Below are 22134 nucleotides of genomic sequence, written 5' to 3'. Positions count from 1 at the left end.
TGCTCTGCCCATCCACCAATACCGTCTTGAAAACCAAGTCGACGTGTGTACATACCCTCGCGTAAAGTGCGGTAAAACGTACCGACGGCGCATCTCCTTGAGAGTTCAAACATGTTCAGGCAGGTCGGTCGATGCTCAGCACGTCGTGGCATCTTTGGGACTTTTTCTCCCTGGGACGATTCGGTCGTTTCTGGGAAGGTTGAGGGTCTGGCTTCCATGGTCTTGCGTAATGTGAGCATAATCTGCCCGGGAGCCTAGCTCTTGCGCCAGCTCACTCATTGTGCTCGAGGTCGAGATCGAGCAACCGGAAGAAAGAGCAGACTTCGATGATCAAGCTCATCATGTCATGCGGGATTGTGGCGGTTTCTTTCAAGAACAATGATTCGATCGATCAAGACATTTTATATTATCTCGCGATCATGGCTCAACAACCGACGCGAAAAGCTGATGCGAGAAGAGGAAGATGCGTTGTGATGGATGAGAACTCACTGAGAGTTGTGCGTCTTATCGACTTGCCCGTTTGCACGGTTCCGGTTCGCACTTGTCGCCAAGGTAAGCCTGATCAGGCTTGGCTTTAGCTTTCAGCAAAGAGACATGAAAATAGATCCAGCTGAATTTTGAGCTTGCTCAATCGCCGTCCTGAAGATCTTCGTAGGAGTTCTGCGCGGTGACTGAGGTTGGCCACCTCGTCTACTCAGCAATCAGAACACTGGCTCATTTTCGCTGGAGTTTCCAAGATCCTCGGATTTTTATTTCATTCTATCGCTACTATTTCTCTATATAATTGTTCAAGTATTCCTTGGTAGCTTTTATGAAAAGCCTGGGATTGCCATACGTCCTTCCATGTTTACTAGTCATTATTAAAGCCTGGTATTGTAATTCATCTTGCTCTCCACTCACCACGTAAAACACCAGATATCTATTCTTGGCTCGGAGGTATACGAGCAAAGTAGTCATGGTGGGACGATTCATGAATGAAGAATGGCGGCCGCTTATGGAAACCGCCAGCTGTCAAGGGGATCTGTAATTAAATAGTGCACCGTTATCACATGAAAACGGTTGGTCGCGTGGCCAAATGGCAAGGCGTCTGGCTACGAACCAGAAGATTGTGGGTTCGATCCCCACCGTGACCTTTCTTTTTTTATTGCGATCTCTTTTTATCTCTGTATAACAGTTTCATATTTTTTTTTGCTGTTCCATTCTCCTGGTTAGTTTCTTTCGCACAAGTATAAAATCTCGGCGCTAATACCTCTGAGTTTACAGGGCAGCGCTCTGGTCTCCCTTCAAATGCCGTCTTGGCCGTGTCGTGAGACACTCCTTTCTCCACAGCACTACATTCCACTTGAGCCAATATAATGCCTTTTATTGAAGATGCTAGTAGTCTCACATAGCTAATCACTGTCAATTGTCAAGCGGCTCGCGAGTGGTGATTCTCTCGCTGACACGACAAAAAACGGCAGGCAGCCGAGCAATGCTGCCATGTACAATTTACAACAAAATCATAAAATAATAAAAATGTATAGCAATCACTTACTTGTTGTGGAAAGAGGGAATACAAGACTCTGATACTCTGATACTCTAATACTCAAACAAGAGAGGTGAAGATCAGCCCCGAAATTGGCGAGGTGGAGAGATATTCTCCGACAGTCAAAAAAGAATTCCATCAAAGGCTCCGATGCAAAGGATGCGGGACGACTTTAATAGAGTTGCCCAACCAGACAGCTTAGATTTATTGCCAACTACACTCTTGCCATTCCTTGCCTCATTCGGGTGTGATGCCAGTCTCACTGCCCATCGCCCTACTGTACTACAATTAAAAGGAGGCGGTCGCCCTTTCAATGTTGCGAAACTATCCTCTACTCTAAGTAACTATCACCCACACACAAAGATGGTACACGCAGCAATAATCCTGGCCCTCTTCGCCCTCGCTGTGCACGGTGCACCGGGCAAAGTTCGAACGGTTCCCCCAGCCGCAGAGACGACGGTCGCCGCGCCCAGCCCGACCAACACATTACCAGCATCCGTGTCCAGCGTTCGCAGAGCCGCGCTGGGCTATGCCGGAAGAGACGACAAGACGGCGATACGGGCGCACGAAGGCGACGCAAGCTCCACATACGCCGCGGCAGTTGTCCCATCTGCGTTGACGACAATGAGCAGGCCTTCCAAAGTCACTTTGGCGGCCGTCAGAACAGCCTCGTCCAACAAATTGAGCCCCACGGGAACCAGCACCACAGTTTTGGCGACCACGGCGACCATGTCCAGCAAAGGGCCGTTTTACACGCCAGCGAGCGTGCGTCACGCCCAGGATCGCAAAACTGTCGTCGACTTGACAAACTAGTCAGTATCCCGATTCTTGCAGCCAAAAGAAACGGGACAAAGCTAACAGCATCCCACAGTAGTGCTTGTAGTGGCAAATGTATCCGAGAGGAACACGCCGCCGCTCGGGGATGCGACCACCGAGCCCGCGGCAACAGCAGCCGGGAGAGAGAGAATCGCAACATCGGGGCCCTGGTTTCCAGAGACCGAGTTGTAAGCTCTGAAACGGCCAATTCTACGCTCGCGGTCGGCGCAGTGGACGGCCGGCGACGCTTTGCAAGCTACGCGGTCAAACTCGTTGCCAACTGGGAGTTCCCCAGCGTCGACATACGCTGGGACTACCCGAAACAGCAACCCAAAGCCGCCCATCTCATTTCTCTTTTCTGAGACGATATACAGGCCTTGAGAGGAACGTGTACATTGAAGACGTTCAGTCGCCCCCCGCATTGCATATACATAGCTGCCAGCGTTGCGTTTTCATTTACAAGAGGAACCTCTTTACTAAACATAGCATCTAAAACCACTATAGCTCCATACTTTTTACATTAGCACATATGCAACCAATACAGTTGGAATCATTCAATTTGCCCTTAAGCTATCTATTGCCACGTCAGGGCTAGTCATCAAATCATATCTACAGCAACAACCCAACAACCACCGCCGCACCCAGCAGCCCCAGTACCAGACTAGGCTCCCGTCGCTGCCCGCCATTCTTCTCCGCCTTGATGGTCGGCTTGGCGTCCACAGCGCCCTGCAAGCCGCTCCCCGTCTCCGACGCGGCGGCCGCCCGGGCCTCGCTCGAAACCACGCTCGCAGGGCGGGGCGTAATGGCCGTCGTGATGGTCTTCTGGCCCTCCAGCGACGGCAGGGGCAGCAGCGTGGGGGCCGGGGCCCAGGTGTCGCTCGTCTGCTCGCGGAAGGATCCGCCGGCGACGACGACGGCGGCGTTTTGTAAGCCCTTGGGCGCGGCGGCTGCTTCGACTTCGGGCGCGGGCGTGAGAGCCGGGGTCTCCGAGGCTGACGGCGGCTGCACGGTTGCGAAGCCGATGGGGGCCGGTGGCGGCGGCGGTGGTGGTGCGGCGGCGTCGGCGGCGGGTTCCTCGGGGGCTGTGGGGGTGGTGGACGCGGGGGCTGCTGGTGCAACTTCCTTGGGGACCGCCTCTGGTGCCGGTTTCGGGGCCTCTGGAGCGGCGGCCTTGGGAGTGTCCGGCTCGGCCTTCGGTGCGGCTGGGGCTGGGGCCTCTGGTGCAGCAACCTCCGGGGCGGCAGGCGCCGCTTTCTGCGCCTCTTCTCCCTCAACCGGAGCGGCGGGCGCCGCTTTCTTCGCCTCATCTCCCGCAGCGGGAGCGGCAGGTTCCTGGTCGGGCTTGGGCTTCTCCGGAGTGGCTGTCTGTGTCGGGGCCTGCGTCGAAGTGGACGATGATGTCGCGGGATTGGGGAGCGGCTTCAACGAGACGGGCGGTGCGTCGCCGTCCGGCAGCCCAGGCAGGGGAAGCAAGCCGCCCTTGTTCTGGTCCTTGCCCTTGGCCTGTTCCTTTTGCCCATTTCCGCCAGCACTGTCCTTTTTGCCGTCCTTGTTGGCGCCCTTGTCCGCGCCCTTGTTGTTGTTGTTGTTGCTGCTGCTGTCCTTGTTGTTCTTGTTGTCGTCGCCGCTGCTGTTCTTGGCCTTTTCCTTGTCGGCGTTTTGCTTGCTGCCCGTTTTGCCCGCCGCGCTGCCGCTCTTGCTCAGGTCAATCTGCTGCGTCGGCTGCCTCGTGAGCGACTGGATCAGGAACGGCTGCGAGACCACGACCTGGGAGCGCGCGTCGATGATGACCATGGCGAACTTTGGAAAGGCGGTAATGGTCTCGTCGGCCGTCCATTGCAGGACGCCAACGTTTCCAATGTTGACTGCAATACCCCGGCATGGTTAGCAAGGAGGTAAAAGAGGCCGTGTGTGAGGAGACAAGTTTACCTGCAACCTGTTGCAAGACGACGTCTTGTCGGATCGCGGCGCCAGCGGGAACGAGGTTAATTGAAATGGGCGCTTGCAGCCCAGACTTGCTCCACTGGATTTGAATCGCCCGGTTGAGCTGCAGACTGGCTGACGAGTTGGGAAAGAGAAACTGCGCGGTGGCAGCGCCGGCCAAGGCGACGCCCGCCCATAACGTCTGAAATCGCATCTTTCAAAAGAGGTGTGTGTGGTATAATGATCGATCTCTGTATGTACCGTGTCAATCAAGGAAAGTAGTTGATATTGTTTAATGAGTGTGTGGGATTGTGAGTGTGTGAGATGCAGTAAAGAGTGCAAGAGTTGTCAAAGGAGCAGAGGAGAAACGATCAGACAAAGAAGGGATGCGGCTGATGTTTTCTTTAAAAAACCATCTCAACTCTTCAGCCGACCTTTAGACAGTAGCTAGCCAAGTAAAATTAAAAAGAAAGAAAAATGTTGGTCTGACCTGGCTTTCACCTTGTTCTCGCAGTGTTTGATCTGCGTCGCGACCCGCCAAGCAGGCGTCTCAGCGCAACGTCTCACAATTCTCAGACAAGAAGGAACCAGGAACCACGATTTCTGGCCGCTACAGGCAGGCAAACAAGGTTTTGTCTCGGGGGCCGCGGTACCGTTCGTCAGACTTGGCTACTGCGCCGCCCATCATTTGTTATGCTTAACTGGTCAAGCCCGCGACGCAACATGAAACCGCATCGGCCAGACGCCGGACCCCTGCCACGGCAGCCACGGCGAGCAGAAAAAGGAACCACGGGAAATCGCTATTTGACATGGTGCATCGAGATGCCAAATACATCCATACCATTTCAGGGACTAGCGTACACGAGAGCAAGATAAATTAGTAAAAAAAAAAGGGAAAAAAAAAAGTACAAAACGCAAGCAAAGCCCATAAACTGCCGAAACCAGCAGCAAGCACGCCATCAGCGCCCAGTATACACCGTAATTTTTTCTGCTTTCCGTCAAAAAACCGTAGATTGCATCATGGAATTCTATCAGTCATAGTCGGTCCCGACTTAGTCCTGTCCCTCGCCCGGCGTGCCTGTCGCACCCACCCCGTGGAAAGCATCGCCAAACGCAGAGTCTTCCAGCTCCATATGAAGGTCCATGTCCTCGTCCAAACCACCGGCGCCACCATCCATCTCGGGCGCGTCAAATCCAGACAGCGCATCGCCGGCCGTGTCCAGGTCGCCCAGCGAGCTAAAGTCGTTCTGATCAAAGCTGTTGGAACCGGCCGGCGTGCCTTCCGCCGACGCTTTTGTGACGTGCAAAGGCTTGGCCTCGTCAGTCGCTGGCTTGGCGGCCGAGGGGGCGTCTACATTAGGGTCTGAGGTGCCATCCTTGGCTACGACGACCCAGTCACCCTCCTGCTCGCCCGCCGCATTGGCCGGCCCTCCCTTGGAAGCACCCGTGCCGTCAGTAGCTGGCCCAGCCTGGCCAGGAGCCGGCGAAGGCGCGTTGATGTTAGCTGGCGTCGCAGCCGTCGACTGGCCAGCCGACAGATGAGCTTGTGGTGTGGGAAAGTTGTTGGCAGGTGTAGATGCCGTCGACAGCCCAGTATGCATCTGGTCAAGCAGACCAGCCGCAGTGTCTCCCATATCCATGTCTTCGTCGTCCATCATCGACGCGCTGATCTGCGATCCAGCTTCCGAACCTTGGAGATTTATTTGCTGACCAGTAGGCCCCGCACCAGCTAACGCTTGTGGCGCAAGCTCCGGCTCGGGAGGAGGGATCTGATAGCCTCCCTCCTGCACCCGGGCGAGAGCGGGCTTGCGCTCGATCTTGCGGCCGAGAGATTGCTCTACCTGTCGCACAATTTCCTCCAGGCTGTGCTTGCTAGTAGCACGCGGATGGTCGTCGTCATTGTCCGTAGTTTCCACCCGACCCTCGATTCTCCATGCTTCAGGGCCAGTCTGTTCAACTAGCGATTTGAGTTCACGCTCTTTAGTACGAATGAAAGAGCCCTCCTTGAAACTAGCTAGCTTTTTCGCTTGCTCCTCCTTCATCTTGGCAATGTCGCTTTCCGTCGATGCAATGTACTCGTTGACCCGGTTGCGGAACTCGTCCGCCAGACCAGGTTCCAGCTTGCCAACGTAAGTCTTTGGAGGCATCTGGCTAAACGCGTCTCCACCTTGGGCTGCAAAGATGCCTTCTGTCAGCGAGGCAAGCTCGCCCTTGAGGCCCAGGCCAAGGTCGGCCGGGGTGATCTGTCCCATGCGATACGGCGAGGAGAGGATTTCCTCCATCCACTCATGGTTTTGCTGGTAGCGTCCGAGCGATAACTCTCTAGGTGTCAAGTGATCGAACATGTCGCCCCTGGAAATATCCTCGTCGTCATCCATGACCTCAATTGTCGGCATCTGTGGCATGGCCGCCTGCTGACCCTGACCGTGGCGGGCTCGCTTCGCGGGAGGTCCAGCGACAGGCTGCGGCGGGTATGCCATCTGCTGCGGCACACCGCGGGGGTTTTGCGGACCGCCCATCTGCTGGCGCGTGAGGTCGGGCATCGTGGGCCAGTTGACGCGGTCGGACAACATAAAGTCCTTACGTCGGAGCATGCCGCGGCTGAGGAGGAACGCGCGCTGCTGCATAATGGCAGCGACTCGGTCATCGTAGGGGATGACGTTGAAAGGCATGCGGTTTTCGGGTTCCGACTGGCCATAGTGGACAATGAACAAGTTCTGGTCGACGGGAGGAGGGCTCGGGTGGCCAGGCGCCGGCACCAGGCGAAAGCGTCGTCGGGCGTGCGCGGCCAGCTGCTCGCCGGGGATATAGCCAGCCTTTAAAAAGTAGATTTCCATAATCTAGCCGTGTTAGCCAAGATCGAGACGTGTTTGGGGTTTGACATACGGCGCCATTGCGAAGGTCATGCTTATAGATCTCCTCAGGAGGCGACCACACGAAGCCATCCGTGGCAAAGTTGGTACCGAGGCGCTGCAAGGACTGCCACGTCAGGAGAGTCGTGCCGTCGGCAGGCTTGTCGAGATAGCCCCAGAAGAAAGGAGCCTTGTCACGCGCGATTTGCGGCGCGGCCATCAGCCACTTGGCAACTTCGTTGATGTCCAAGCGCGGCGATGCTGGGTATCGGAACGAGGACATGAGATGGATGTGTGGAATCTGTGCGGCATTAGAGAGTACACATAACCAAGAGCAGGCTCAGTGCAGCAGGATGCGGATTTGCCTACCAACTCCCCCGGGACATTGTGGCTGGGGTCGGGTTGTTGCGCCATGGTGAAATGTACGGCGCACGTCAGGCGCGGTCGCGAGGTCGATCAAGCGTTCTCTTGTCGGGCAAATCAATCGCAGAATATCAGAAAGGTGGGTGATGGGAGCTTCTGTCCGAAATTCGGATGACAATGGCCAGGATCGCGCGCGGCGCAACAGCAATCGCGATCTAGTTGATGGCACTTGTTGGTGTTGAAGGAAGCTTGACACCCTTGGGTCGCGCGGCGGACCCAAATTTCCTCGCGACGCCGGGGCAGCCAATGATATCGACGCGCCCGCGCAAAGCGATGACAACGAAAGCTCCAACTTTGACGTTGGAAGGACATCTCCGATCTCAGATTCCAAGAGTATATCAATCAACATTTAATACAAAATCCACTTTTTCCTCATCCCTCAAAGGCGAAGCCAGGGTAGAGGTGAGGTGGCAGACAGTCGCATCACGTGATCCACTTGCCAAAGAAATCGCAACCTCATGTGGCAAGAACAGCGACTGCACTTTCACCTAAACAACCACAAGCCACACATCAATTAATTCCGACCTTGCCAACTAGACGCAAGCTGCCAGATCCAACTTTGAGCGCCAGAGAGCTCAAAGGTACGTCCCTGCACTTTGCTGCAACATCACCGTCTCCGCTCGGCATTTTTTGTTCATCATGTCGTACCCTCTCCCTCCAGGCACGAGCTCGCTCCCCGCGCGACCACCGCCCAGCAAGACGCTCCCTGCGCGGCCGCCGCCCAGCACCAGCGGCTTCAAGCCGGCCTTTACGCCCTCGAGCGTGCAAAAGAGCCAGAAGCCCGCGTCGGCCCCTCCCATTACATATGCGTCGTACCCGCACCGAGCGGCCCCCGGCGGCGCGCAACCCCAGTATGGCGCGGCAGCGTCCCAGTACAGCGCCGCGCCCAGCGTGAGCGCCGCGCCCTACTCGTACGGAGCCCAGCCGACCAGCTACGGCCAGCAATCCTACGGCCAGAACGGATACGGCGCCGCCAGCAGCAGCAGCAGTAATGCCGGACCGCACATACGAAACCCATTCCCGGAGCCCGGCAGCGCAGCAGCAGCCGCCGCCGCGCCCATGACCGCCGGCGGCGCTCCCACCGCCGAGTACGACGCCGAGATGGCAGCGCAGATTGCGCAGTGGCAGAGCGCATACCTTCCGCGCGACCCCAACGCCAAGGACGCCAAGGGCAACCCGGTCGAGCCGCTCGTCAAGGCGCCGGAGATCTCGGTCGCGCAGGCCCACCCGGACAAGACGGTCGTCCGGCACGGCGGCGGCACCAAATGGACCGACGAGACGCTGCTCGAGTGGGACCCGTCGCACCTCCGCCTCTTTGTCGGCAACCTCGGCGGCGAGACGACCGACGATGCCCTGCTCAAGGCGTTTGCCCGCTGGCCGTCGGTGCAAAGGGCGCGCGTCATCCGCGACAAGCGCACCACCAAGTCCAAGGGCTACGGCTTCGTCAGCTTCAGCGACGCCGACGATTTTTTCCAGGCCGCCAAGGAGATGAACAACAAGTACATCCAGAACCGGCCCGTTGTCGTGCGCAAGGCCAACACGGAGATCAAAGTCACCAGCGCAAAGGACAAGAACAGGAACCATAAGAACAGGAATAAGAGCGGCTCGGGCGGCCACGGCCACGCTCAGCAGGGCTACGAGGCAAACTTGGGCGCCAAGTCGGCGGCCGGTGTGGTCAAACCCGGTCAGAAAACCAAGAATGGTCTGCGACTACTCGGATGATTTGCTTTCGCTCCGCTGTACATAGATTAGACACATGATTTTCAGGCGTTGGGGACTGCATGTGTGAAAGCACGGTAGGGCGCATGGCAAGGCTGCTTCAAACAAAATATATACCATTATAATTTGGGTATCTTTGTGCTCTTGTATCTTGTAATAACGCGCCAAATGCGGCGTACATGATGTCCACTGTGCCATGTGTAGTATAAAACCCCAGACGCCATACCAAATGCAAAGCCTGTACAATGCTAGTATACATTAGAGTGCAAGTCTTACATCTTGCGTGTGCAAAAAAAATCAAGGAAAGGTGAAGCGGCAAACGCTATTTTGTTTGCTCGTACTCTGCAACAGCAGGAAGTGGTGCGTTTTGTTCGCCTTGCTGTAGCAGCCCGGCAGACTCTTCATTGATATCATCATTGTCAATGTCGCTGCTTGTGTGGCTGGAAAACGTCTTGTCGCTTTCGACAGGGTCTTGGACCGCTTCTTGGGCGTCGGCGCGCATCTTGGAAATCTTGACATAGTTGTATGCGCCAATGGCGACAATCGTCGTGAGCAGGCCGATAAAATTGACAAGGCTCAGTTCGTCGTGGAAGATGACGGATGCGGCAGAGATGGTGACGACCTCCTTGAAGATGCCCGCAATCGAGAGCGTGACGACCGACGTTCGCTGTAGCAAGGCAAATTCCGACGCTATCATGAGGAATGCAATGCAGCCGGGGAAGAGCAAGAAAATGGGCGTCATAACGGTGCCGAATTCTTGGCTAATGCGGTCGAGGCCTTCGAATAGTTCACTGAAGCCTTCCATGGGTATCGCCATGGCAAAGAGGGTGATGAACATGATGGGAGAAAGAAAAAAGATGCTGGAAAACGGGTTTGATGTGGCGGGATTGCGGAGAAGCAGTAGCTGTGTCAGACCCCAGCGGAAGCCGGAGAAGAAGGCGGCAGAGATGACGAGTAGAAACCCGGAGAGCTTGAACTCGACCTCACCAGAGACCATGAGAATAACACCGACAGTCATGATAGCAATGATGGCGACCAGACGCCAGGTCGGCTTTTCGAGACGAAAAACGAAGGCGAAAATCAAGACGAAGGCTAGCGAGGAAGATTTGCACATGGCTGGGTGGCGTTAGCTGCGTAACGGTTAACAAAAAAACAATTCGGAAAAGCTTACTGTAAAATGTGAGTGTGATGGACTTGAGCGACATGTTGCCGAGTCCGATATCCAAACTAGTCGCGGCACCACACGGGCCAACCCTTGTGAGGTAGTACAGCTTGGACATTTTGGACGAGTTTGGTCCGTCTTCGTGTCGCGAGCGTCCGAGATCGGAAGTGTGTTTGTGATATGGTCGCAATGAAGGAACAAAGTACAAGACGAGAGAGGCGAGAGAGAATTGCACAATCATGTGCATGGCTGTCGTAAACAGGGGAAAGGCAAAGTTGAGTCGGTCCTTGTCAAACATCCATTTGTTGTACTACAACAGTGTCAGTTCAAAGTCCCGATGTTGCACAAAACGGAGACTTACCAATGATATGGATAGCGAAAAGATGTACCAAAGCAGAATAAGTCCTCCATTGATCAACAAGCGTCGGATGACGCTCCTATCTGCCAGTTGCTGCTCGTCCACCGAGAGGTTCTTCTCCTTGGCAATGCGCTGATCTAGTCGCGTGAGCCTGCGCCGCTGCTTCTGCTTGCGCGTCCGGTCCTGGGCCGTGAGACCAAGCTCCTCGTCATCATGCACGTCGTCGTCGCTGAAGCTCTCCAGGCTCCAGTCGTCCCGGTCGACGGGCGCCGGCCCTGGCGCCGGGGCCGGGGTTCGCTCGCCGCTGTGGCCAGAGAAGCTCCCCGACGGGCGCCGCGTGTGTAGGCTGTGCGGCGAGGTGCGGTCGCTGCCGCCGCCGGCGACGGCCGGGTTCATCAGACTGCTCTTGCGCCGTCGGTGGCTAGCCATGGGGGCCATCTCGAAGCCGTTGGTGTCGTCGGACGCTGCGGCGGATGGCTGCAGGGATGTGCCGGGTAGCGCGGGAAAGGCAATCGAGGACGACGAGGATGCGGGCGATACTGTCGAGGTGCGGAGATCTTGGTGTCGAGGGGGTTGAGAAGATGATCGGGCAGTGGAAGAGGCCGCTGGGTGCAAAGGCGTGTTTGTGGGAGACATGGTGGGCTAGGATGGTCCGTCGGTTTGCTGGAGGGCCAGCTACCCGTCGTTTGCTCGCGTGATGACTGCTGAGCTTGCTCCTTCCTTACCCCGGGTAGCAGAGTCGTGTGGGTAAAACGGGTAAGCAGCAAAGGAGCGGCAAGATAGGTGATAGGTGGCTAGGGAAGTTCTCCTTGCTCTTGTGCTTGCCCATTACTTTGGCTGGCGCGCGCGAGATGAAATGTGGAGCTGGAGCATGGACGGCACTTGGCGGGGTTGACTAATTGACAGACTCGCATCTCAAGCTGTACAATTGATTGATTGAGCTGGAAAAAAAAACTTATTTTTGATCAATTTACGGGTTATAATAGAGTTGAACTATTATACTACTTTATCGTGGGGTAATAGACTGCTACCCATGTACCTACCTACTTACTCGGTGTGTACAGTCGTATAGTCAGTCAATGGCTTGTGACGGTTTTAGCGGTACGATACCACCACCCCCAGCCGCTGAAGAAGAACGGTCCTCTTTTCAGGGGGTTCCCGTCCGTGGCCAGGGGTCGAGTCAAGGCCGGATACAAATGGCATTGCCGTTGACCTTGCAACATAATGTCATTGAGTCATGCGGATGAGTGGTGCCCTGTAACAGCTTCTGTGGCAAGTCCTTTGGTTTCGCATGTCTGAACTGGCCATCTCAATTGATTCGTCGGCCCCCACAACATTGTACCGACAGACTACCTATCTGGTACCTAACTGGTAGTGCAACGACCTCTACCAACGTACAACGAATAATGTAGGTCTGTAGGTACATATGTTACGCATCTCGGTCTCATGATGTGGGCCCTCGTGTCCAGCCTGACAAATGCCATTTCAGATGACACCGATTAACTAGGTAAAAAACAACGCCTCCTCCGTTATATAGTCTGTCTAAAAGACTAATTTCCACATGACACAACACCAGTTCAACGAACAGCCAAAGTTCCCCCCGCGCAGCAGCCTATAAGAGGTCTACTATTCCGTCTCTACCAGGCCTTCTACTCATGGCCCTCTTTGTCGGCGCGCCTGATGCAAAGGACACAAGATCACGCCCGTCTCTCGCCGCTAACTAGGTGTAGCGCTGTTTGGCTCCTATCATGCCGACTCTTCAGGTCATGGCCGAACTCAATCAGCAGCCTCGCAACAGCCATGGCAGCCGTGTGCAACGGCGTATCCGCTGGCATGCTAGCGCCGGCCTAATGAGCATACTCTCTCGCGCCCTGTCTAATAAAGCGACGCTGTAGAATGTACTATGTATCTGAGGCCTCTAACGCCTGACTCAATAAGCAACCTCACGACCGGCGCTCTTAATACTTAGTAAGATACTACTACTTAAATTAAGAGGTTAGTATAAAATATTAGGGCTGCACAGTGTATGGATGGCGCATGGCGGTAATCGTGCTGGGACGCTGCGCCAGCGCCTAGCGAGGCGAGGCGCCTTGTGAGTGTGGTGTCTTCTTGCTGGTATCACCAAGACTCTATATTGGCGCCTCCCTCACGCAAGAGCCCCGCGACTTGCTCATACCGTTTGTAGCCGCCAAGCGTCCTGGGAGGTACTCTGCCCTTATTACTCGGTAGACATTCCCGAATTGACAAAGGGGGCATAACTTATGGTCAAAGTAAGGCTGCTAGCTACGGAGCTAGTGGTAATAACAAGGCTTAGAACAGACAAACAAATTGGCGGGGCTTCCAGCCAGGCGGCCATCCGCTAACCACGGGCGCATGTCAGTTCACCTCCTGACTCTTCATTATCTCGATTCTTGCCAAATTGCGCCGTGTCCGCCAAACACTTGCTCATGGATTCGACTCTGCTGCCGTGACAATGATGCGAATGCATCCGGCTCTGGCGCTGTCCATCGGCTTCTCTGTCTTGGTACGCTGTCGTGTGCTGCACGTCCCTTCTGCCCTTTCGGCTGCCCTTTGAGCTCCTCACTCATCGTTCAATCTGTAGTATCTGCTGCTTTTCAGCTACGCTCGATCGACATGCTGGCGAGACCCGACCTCCAAGTTCTACCGCCAAGACCGCGCCCACACCCCCGCCTACTCGACGTATCGTGTAAAGCAGGGCGTCCAGTTTGCCGACACTTGGTCGACGCAGGAGGCGACTCCCAACCTTGCCTCGGGCCAACCCAAGCTCTGCGTCGGTGTCGCTTCCGTATCGCGCAATGGCACATCGTACCTCAAGGCCACCTTGGGGTCGATGCAACAGGGGCTTAGCCCGGCTGAGCGGGAGAGCCTGTATTTCGTCGCTCTGCTCGCCCATGTCGATCAGAAGAAGCACCCGGATCACGGACAAGCATGGCTGGCCAACATGGTAGACAAGCTACCTTCCTACGACCAGGATCCTGCCCGAAAGGCTGTCGCTGAGGACATGGAGGCCAAAGGCGTGTCGCATTGGATAAAGTCGAAATTCGACTACTCTTTTGTCTTGGACGAGTGCAAGAGGACGGGCGCACCATACATATTAATGAGTGAAGACGACGTCGTTTTTCTCGACGGCTGGTATCACCGAACTCTAAAAGCTCTCGGCGGAGTGGAAGAAAAGTCGAAAAAGGCAAACGAGGATTGTAGGTCGACGGCACTCGGTACTGACTGGCACGCCTTATACTGACTACGGCCAGGGCTATACCTACGACTCTTCTACTACGAAGGCCTGCGAGGCTTTAATGCCGATTATTGGCGCAAATACGCCCGCACAGTCTTCTTTGTCGAATGTGCCGTCATCTCGGTGCTCATCATCTTGCAACGCTTCGTCCCCGGCGGCCCTCGCTTCGTCACCCGATGGACCGCGCTCCTCACCGTCGGCGTCTACGTGCCGCTACTCATCGTTCTGGCCATTGTCGCCGGCGGCAACTGCGTCGCACCCCAACCGCGTGGTCTGCAGGTCATTGCTGACAATATTTGCTGCGGCCAGGGCCTCGTGTTTCCCAGCTCCGTAGTCGACCCGCTGCTGACGGCGTTTGAAGGCGCGAGATGGGCCCAGACGCCGACGGACACGTTCATCGAGGACCACGCAGCCGCCACTGGTACATTACGCTGGGTGCTGACGCCAGTGGTCATGCAGCATGTCGGCGGGCTGAGCAGCTACGGTGAACCGGGCATTGTTCCCATGTCGCCGAGTGACACGTGGAACCATGCATTTGAGCTGAACAACCCAGACGATCTTGCCAAGGAGCACTTTAACGCCCTCGAATTGGGTGTGTCATGACTGTAATATGTAATTCTGATGTACCCCATCTCATTTAACGCCCATTTTTAACACTTATCTCAGGCATCCTTCGAGCCGTATCACTGTGACCTTTCCAGCTGGCTATTTTCATCACACGCAATATATTTCTCGTCTATTGTCTGCCATATCGAGTGCATAACTATGCGCTTGTTTTGTTCGACCGACTGCGTCAAATTCGCAGATCCGAAATTGATCCGCCGACGCATCGCGGCACATGCACCCGTCTCCCTCTACCAAGCGCATGGAACTTCGGCTGTAGGCCAAGCCTCCCAGTAGCTCTTCTCGGCGCAGACGTAGCCGTCGTCAATCGAGTAGCACGTTCTATGGCCGCTGGGGTCAACCCAGGCGGCGCGGCCGCGGACGAAGTCGATGCACAGCTTCTCCTTCCCAGTGCAAATGTCGAGCTCGACGCAGGCGTCTCTGTTGGTTTTCACCTCGGTGCAGCCGCAGCGGCCCTTCCAGCGGATCTTGTACTTCCAGCGGCCGGACTCGTAGTATCCAAAGAGGTCAAATCCGAGCGCATTGTCCGGGCACTTGCCCTGGTCGCAGCCGCTGAGGGTCTCGACGTCCGTCCCGGCGTCGGCGGCGGGGGCGACGGACTCGAGCGGGGAGCTCATGCCCAGGCCGGTGAGGACAAGGGCGGCAGCGGTGATGGCTTGGATGAACTTCACGTTGAGCTCTGCGAACAGTTGCTGCAAATTTTCATGTCAGAACGACGACGTGTGAGTGAGGCGAGGGGCGGAAATAGCTACCTCAGCTGGAGGGTCGACGAGCGGAGATTGTTTTTGGAAGCAGTGTGTGGTTGAATCCCCTCCGAAAGAAACAGGAAAACCTTGGCTTTATATATTCATCATTTTATATGCAACTGATGTATTTTTTTGTCTTTTGCAGCCGTCGCATATGTTGGCTCCTCCAGAATTGCACCAGGCTGGGATGCCAAGAACTGGATGTGCAGGGATCCCCCGCGCGGTACTGAAGAACAGACTCGGGTATGTCGTAAAACAAGGCAAAATCACTTCGTAATATTGCAGTTGCTGTCATATCTTTTCAATCACCTTCGAGATAGCGGCGAGACCTGACATCTACAAGATACAATATTCGCAGTTCTCCTAGCTGGTGAGGACCGTATGCGCATATACCGAAGTGTACTGTCGACGGGATGTCGGATGAAACGGGCTATGTATTGACGCAGCTGCGCACCGTATTATTCGAAAGGGTCTGTAATAAACTGACATGTCTGGGCGCAACCCTTGTGCGCCACGGATCATCTGTTGATGCACCTGCACGCAGCAGGGTCGTCGCATATCAGGACCAACGGCGGGATTGTTTGCCCATGCAGCAGCATACCACGGAACTAAAGAGGACCAAGGCTCTGGCTGCTACAATCATGCATCACCATGTTAGACATGGCTGAGGGATGTGGCGTTGATAGTACAGCAACAGGGCCAACGGATTATTCGCCAACGCAGGGCGCACCATGGTGCTCAGGATGGGTAAACAAGCGTCAACGGCTGTAGTATACTGTGACTCGTGATAAATATTAGTTTTTAACCGGCTAAGGTTTGCCTTTCAAGTCTCGTTCCCACGTCGGGGCCAGAAAGCAGATGAACTCCGTACTCGGCGCTGAACCCATACACTTGACAACCTCATGGCCATTCCAAAGCCCAAGGGTTCACAAACTTCTTTCCAAGTGGACGACTTGAGCTCCACTTCAGAGACCGCGAGGCTCTTAACCCTCTCCCGATGATGGCCTTGAGCCACGATTAGATGAGAGTAGTACTCGTCACTTGCATTGAGCGCACTTTCCTCAGCCTGATTCCGCTGCAGGCTGACACGCCAGGCGATGTGATGCCTTTCACATTGGCGGCAGCAGGAATCACCTCGCAGAAGCAGTGTTCTGCCGATCGAGACTCATTGGTCGTTGTAGGGGATGCAACGTAGTCTCAGCCGACAATGTTGCGCTTCACTGTTGCAACTCAGCTCCGCTCCTCGATCAGCCGACGGCGATAAGTACGGCCCCCAGCGTCGCCATCATGCATCATGGCATAGTGCGCACCGCTCCGTCTTTCTCTCCACTTTTCCAAGAAGCCCGGTGTCTTCATGTTACTCGTGGAGATCGGCCAGCCGAGCGCCCCAGTATGGGTATTTAGGCGACGTTCTTCGTTCTTCTCGTCAGATCGTCGGGAGGGTCGAGCGTCAACGCAAAGGCAGTCGGGCTCAAACGACTTGTTTGCCACTAGTGTGCGAAGCAACACTTGGGATTCAGAGTCGAGAGGAAAAGGGACCTCTTTTCTCTGCAAAAAGGGGTACAAGTTCGCCCGCCGGTCCGGTGGCGACGGTCGTGCCAGGCACTTTCTCTGAGACGCCATGAGTCGCTCAAGCTTGTCGCCTCGCTGCGCCAAAGGCCCGCCTCGCCAAAAACTACTCTCACGTTGCTGAATAAAGGCCGGTATTGGTGTGTTGGTTCAATCAGCTCCCGCCCTCGGTTCTCATCACCGAATATCATCCAAACACTCCGTACCTCTGCGGAACCAGCATTCCATCAAAGGGAGCAACTTGAACCTCAGATGTTTGTATGGGGTTAGCTAAATGACTGGTACATACGGCCATAGATAGGCAGTAGAAAATAACTATCGCGTCCCGTCTCGTTCTTGATTGTGGTTATTTGGCAGAAAATGCCGAGCCTGACTTTGAGGTGCTGCGACCAAAAGCCCGCCACTAGTCCTATCTAAGCATAGTGCTTGGGACACAGACCCACCAGTTTACAGATGCAGACACCGTTTTGGACGGAGCCAAGCCGGTCTATCCCGTTTTAGCCTTAGGTACCTATCAAGGCCGTCAAGGCCCAGCTGTTACTTGCTGAAACGGGTGAGCCCCTTGGCGACGTAAATTCGACGGCATCGGAACTCGGAGAAAGCGTGGGTGCTCAGGCTCTCTACAATCTAATTTGCCAATAGCTGAACCCTTATAAAAAACATACACAGCTGATAGAATGGCTCGCCTGAGTGCATATGTGTAGTGAGTGTAGCGTTTTAGGTCTGCATGATGCCTAGTCGTAGGAATACTGCATGAGTGAGCGTCTTGGATAGTAGGCCGTTCAAGGATTATTTTTCGAGTCAAGAACATGTTGGACGGCGGTTATGCATGATTTCGTCTCCTCTAACTTATTTCTTTGGATACCCTTCCTGGCATGGATATGGATAGCTGTTCTATAATCTGTACCCAATTAATTCACGTATATAAGTCAGTGAGTGCTCACAATCAGAGAGCTACTAAATTCCCATTCTCTCCAACTTTATCAACATCTCCTCAACATCTCCAACAAGCTACCTTTTCAACTGTATACAATGCTCACCATTAAGCTCTCTCTGCTCTCGCTCGCTTGCGGCCTCGCCGCCGCTTCCAGGACGGGAGCCGCGGCCCGAGACACCGCCATCATCTCTGAGGCGGGCGATCTCGGTGCCATTGTCAACGGCAACGGACCTGATTGCGTCCAGATCGGCAAAAGCATTACCTGCGACGGCGGTGCCAACGCAGTCGCAGTCGCAAGCGGAGGCGAAGACGCAGTCTCAGTCGCAAGCGCAGGCACAGGCGCAGGCAAAGACGCAGTCGCAGGCGCAGGCGCAGGCGCCGGTGGCGTCAAGACCAGCGACGGGCTGATCTGCTCTCGAGTTGGAGACATCCTCACCTGCACCACCGAAGATGGCAGTGCCAGCGCAAGTACTAGCGGCGGCCCCGGCTTTACTTGCGTCAAAATTAAGAACGGGATTAAATGTGGAAAGAATGGAGGCCAGAACGACAATGATGACGATGCCGACGATGTTGACGATGCTGACTTTGATGACGAAGAATAGGGCAATTAGTAGATACATCTATTTTGGTGTATTTTACATATAAAATATAAGTACCTTTAAACACGCACACATAAAGCCTCTACTATGTACTATATAAAACTTGCAAGTTTGCCAAGACCACCACAGCATAGCCTTTGTATCGGTCTGCGACGCAACATGACGCCTGCAGCGACGTCAATGGTGACACGGCCTTGCCCGGCTACTTTTGAAATGTGGACGCGAATAGCTTTTCCAGCTACGACTCGTGGACCGGTCAGCCTCTGGCCGATGCCTTTGGTCGCCAGCCCCATCGAGTATGCAGAGCCCTGGCTATTCAGCAGTTTGAGCGCCGTCGCGATGCCGCTCCGTATGCGTTGAGGAGGCCTCCTGGCCAGAAGAGTTGGCTGGAGACAATGTTGCTATATGGAACCCAATCAATAACGCACAAAGTGGAGGTGCACTTTCCTTTTGTTTGCGTGAGAGATTCTCGCGACGAATCCCATCAACTATGGAAGCATTCGGCAACGCCTCAAACGACCCGCAACGACAATTCCTCCCGGCAACGCGATTCGTTTTGGGCGGGAAGCTCCCCTGAATAACTATCGCTTGAATCGTGCAAGGACGATAGACCGTCACTCATTATACGGCGTGACTGCTGTCGTCACAGACGAGAGCCTTTAGGATGCAGTAGTGAGGCGTGTTGTTGATGGTCGATACTTTATTGAAAAGTCGATTGAGAATGAGATAGTGAATTATGAGTAGGATATAATTTTAGAAGTAGTGGGACTACTAGGGGAGGACTTCCCTCTTCTAGTAATTAATAAAGTTATTTTTAGGAACTATCTACTATTATGCTATAATATTCTTACTATCTCTCCTGCTACCTTCTTTATGCTAGCTACCTCTTTCTTTAACACTAACCTGCCCATAACGACACATGTGTATACGCCAACGCCAGGTTAGCCAATCAAAACGAGGACGTTCAATTTCATCCGCAATAATTGACCTTCTATCTGCAGTACACACCTACCTACCCACCCACATACTACGTTGTGTCTACTAGTTAAATTTAAAAGTTTAGTATGTATTTTGTTCTAAGGTCCCCGCAGGCGTCATTTGCCCTTTTCAGGGATGTCACGACGATAAATAGTAATACCAATACCAATACCAATACTAGGTACCTAGGTGGCTGTTACCCCGCGTCTTGGTGCGGGAGCCCACTGGATCCATCCACTAAAAACCCACCTTACGGATCGCCCTATAGCGGACTTGGCGCCATTTTACATTTCACCCGCTAAGATGTTTGCTAGCGCAAGCCCATTTACGCCTTCATCACCAAACCTTGCAGCGCTAACCGCTAACCGTGGGGAATTCTTGTTCCCACCAATCGTCAACGAGCTCCCCTTCCAGCTCTTCTATCGGCAGCTTCAATCATGAGCGATTCCGGGATTGATTGCTCCATACCGCGGAACATGCTTACCCCAACCTACAATTCCGGTCTGCGGCTGAGAACTTTGGACACACGTCGTCCCCGCCCACGATGGTCGCAATAAATACTCGGCGCAAGCCCCTTGGCGCCGTGGTCGGCCACGCGGCGCTGCCGAATCCCTCTCATCATCTTGGCTGAACGCCTCCCGTACTCGATCGAAAAAGTCATCGCCAAGCAAACACGAGATGATGGGTCCCTCGACGTTGGACTCGTCGGAGAAAAACGAGGTACACGTCGAGCGCGTCCCCGACGCCGCTGACAATGCCGTGCTAGGATCGTCGCCTGGGGTGGGAATGCCCGCCGAGTTCGCCCACCTCGATGAGAAGAAGATTCTGCGCAAGGTAGTTGATTATACACGAGCTGTATGGAACAAGGGCTGCTTTGCTGACGCTGCTCGACGCAGATGGACGTGCGATTGATTCCTGTTCTAGCGCTCCTCTACCTGCTCTCGTTTCTCGATCGTACGCACCCCTCGCTGCTCTATACAGTTCACCACCTTGCGCTAACTGTCTGGAGGCGGCAACATTGGCAATGCCAACATTGAAGGCCTCTCCGATGACCTGCACCTCACCCCCGACCAGTACAACTGGTGCCTCACCGTCTTCTTCTTCACCTACGCCGCCTTTGAAGTTCCCAGCAACCTTATGCTCAAGAAACTACGCCCCAGCCGCTGGCTGCCCACCATCATGGTCGCCTGGGGCGTCGTCATGACGCTTATGGGCATCGTGCGCAGCTATCACGGCCTCTTGGCCACGCGCATCTTTCTAGGCGTTGCCGAAGCTGGCTTGTTTCCCGGTGTCGCTGTAAGCCGCCTTTGCACCTCGATACCCCATACACACCAATTGACCGTTTTTGTGCCCAGTATTACTTGACCATGTGGTACTGCCGCCACGAGATTCAGCTCCGCCAGGCCATGTTCTTCTCTGCCGCTTCCGTCGCCGGCGCTTTTAGCGGCCTCCTCGCCTTTGCCATTAGCAAGATGCACGGCGTCGGCGGCCTCGAGGGCTGGCGATGGATCTTTATCCTCGAGGGCCTCCTGACCGTCCTTGTTGCTCTGCTGTCCTTTTTCCTTCTCTACGACTTTCCCGAGACGGCAAGTTTCCTCACTGAAGAAGAGCGCGCGTTTGTCATGTACAGGCTCAAGTACCAGGGTCAGGTGGCCAGCAAGACGACCTCGGATGGCGCCGTCCGCGCCAAAATCGCACAGTCGGAAGAGTTTCAATGGAAGTACGTCTGGCAAGCATTTACCGACTGGCAGATTTACGTCAACATTTTTGTGTACTGGGGAGTAAGTCTTGTCTTTCGTGCAACTAACACGGTTGTGTTACTGACCGACGTACTTAGGTGGTGTGCCCGTTGTATGGCATCAGCTTGTTCCTCCCCACCATCATCAAGGACCTCAACTATACCAACAGCACCGCCCAGCTCATGACTGTTCCGATTTACATTACCGCATCAGTTCTTGCCGTTTTTGGAGCTTTCCTCTCCGACAGAGCAGGCATACGAAGTCCCTTTATTATTTCGCTGCTCTGCGTCATGGCCGCCGGCTTTGGCATGTAAGAAACCTCCCCTACTTAAAGCGAGCCAGAAAAAAAAAATTTACTAACACACGAAACTAGGTGCATTGGCTCTGATAACCCAAGAGTCGTCTACGGTGGTGTCTTTATCGCCGCTTGCTGCATTTACCCGGCTTTTCCTGGCGTCATCGCCTGGCTGTCCAACAACCTCGCTGGCAGCTACAAACGAGGTGTCGGCATGGCCTTGCAAATCGGCATCGGCAATCTCGGTGGCGTACGTTTACCTGGCACAATTACCCCACGCAGACACCAATTCGTTTTATCTTGATTTTTATTTTTATTTTCCTCCTTTACTAATCCTTACGTAGGCCATGGCGTCCAACTTTTACCGCAAAAAAGACAAGCCCAGGTTCATCCTGGGGCATGCACTCGAGCTGGGCTTCATCGGGGTAGGCATCATTGCTGCCATCCTCCTCATTCTGTCGTACCGCCGAATCAACCACAAGCGCGACAGGCAGATGCGCGACGGTGCCGACCGGCTGCACACGGAGGAGGAACTGGCCGCTATGGGCGACAAGGCGGTTACATTCCGATACATGTATTAGTACAGTTTGCAAATCAATTATGTATATATTGA

The 22134-nt window shown here is 54.6% G+C and overlaps 6 protein-coding genes across 6 annotated transcripts; 3 read left to right on the top strand and 3 right to left on the bottom strand.

Moving 5' to 3' along the window:
* Positions 1-5316: 5316 nt before the first annotated feature.
* On the bottom strand, positions 5317-7530 carry CCM_07070 (uncharacterized protein; the record flags this gene model as incomplete). The annotated part of the gene is made up of 3 exons (XM_006672208.1): positions 5317-7104; positions 7151-7417; positions 7486-7530. 3 exons carry the CDS (start codon positions 7528-7530, stop codon positions 5317-5319), a joined length of 2100 nt encoding a protein of 699 aa, XP_006672271.1.
* A 648-nt stretch (positions 7531-8178) lies between these two features.
* CCM_07069 (RNP domain protein) lies at positions 8179-9261 on the top strand (the record flags this gene model as incomplete). The annotated part of the gene is made up of 1 exon (XM_006672207.1): positions 8179-9261. The coding sequence occupies one exon, from the start codon at positions 8179-8181 to the stop codon at positions 9259-9261; it is 1083 nt and encodes a 360-aa protein (XP_006672270.1).
* A 319-nt stretch (positions 9262-9580) lies between these two features.
* On the bottom strand, positions 9581-11414 carry CCM_07068 (nucleotide-sugar transporter, putative; the record flags this gene model as incomplete). The annotated part of the gene is made up of 3 exons (XM_006672206.1): positions 9581-10374; positions 10430-10730; positions 10782-11414. The coding sequence occupies 3 exons, from the start codon at positions 11412-11414 to the stop codon at positions 9581-9583; spliced, it is 1728 nt and encodes a 575-aa protein (XP_006672269.1).
* Positions 11415-13254: 1840 nt separating this feature from the next.
* On the top strand, positions 13255-14637 carry CCM_07067 (uncharacterized protein; the record flags this gene model as incomplete). Its single annotated transcript, XM_006672205.1, has 3 exons — positions 13255-13302; positions 13381-13996; positions 14051-14637. The coding sequence occupies 3 exons, from the start codon at positions 13255-13257 to the stop codon at positions 14635-14637; spliced, it is 1251 nt and encodes a 416-aa protein (XP_006672268.1).
* Positions 14638-17984: 3347 nt separating this feature from the next.
* Positions 17985-18802, bottom strand: CCM_07066 (uncharacterized protein; the record flags this gene model as incomplete). Its single annotated transcript, XM_006672204.1, has 3 exons — positions 17985-18172; positions 18248-18530; positions 18617-18802. The coding sequence occupies 3 exons, from the start codon at positions 18800-18802 to the stop codon at positions 17985-17987; spliced, it is 657 nt and encodes a 218-aa protein (XP_006672267.1).
* A 1363-nt stretch (positions 18803-20165) lies between these two features.
* Positions 20166-22102, top strand: CCM_07065 (MFS nicotinic acid transporter Tna1; the record flags this gene model as incomplete). Its single annotated transcript, XM_006672203.1, has 7 exons — positions 20166-20342; positions 20384-20441; positions 20497-20783; positions 20843-21268; positions 21325-21536; positions 21600-21771; positions 21866-22102. The coding sequence occupies 7 exons, from the start codon at positions 20166-20168 to the stop codon at positions 22100-22102; spliced, it is 1569 nt and encodes a 522-aa protein (XP_006672266.1).
* Positions 22103-22134: the final 32 nt, after the last annotated feature.

Source organism: Cordyceps militaris (genome assembly GCF_000225605.1).
Source record: "Cordyceps militaris CM01 unplaced genomic scaffold CCM_S00005, whole genome shotgun sequence".
Classification (NCBI taxonomy): domain Eukaryota; kingdom Fungi; phylum Ascomycota; class Sordariomycetes; order Hypocreales; family Cordycipitaceae; genus Cordyceps; species Cordyceps militaris.
The sequence above is the reverse complement of the archived record's forward strand: the minus strand, read 5'-3'. Positions and strand labels throughout refer to the sequence as shown.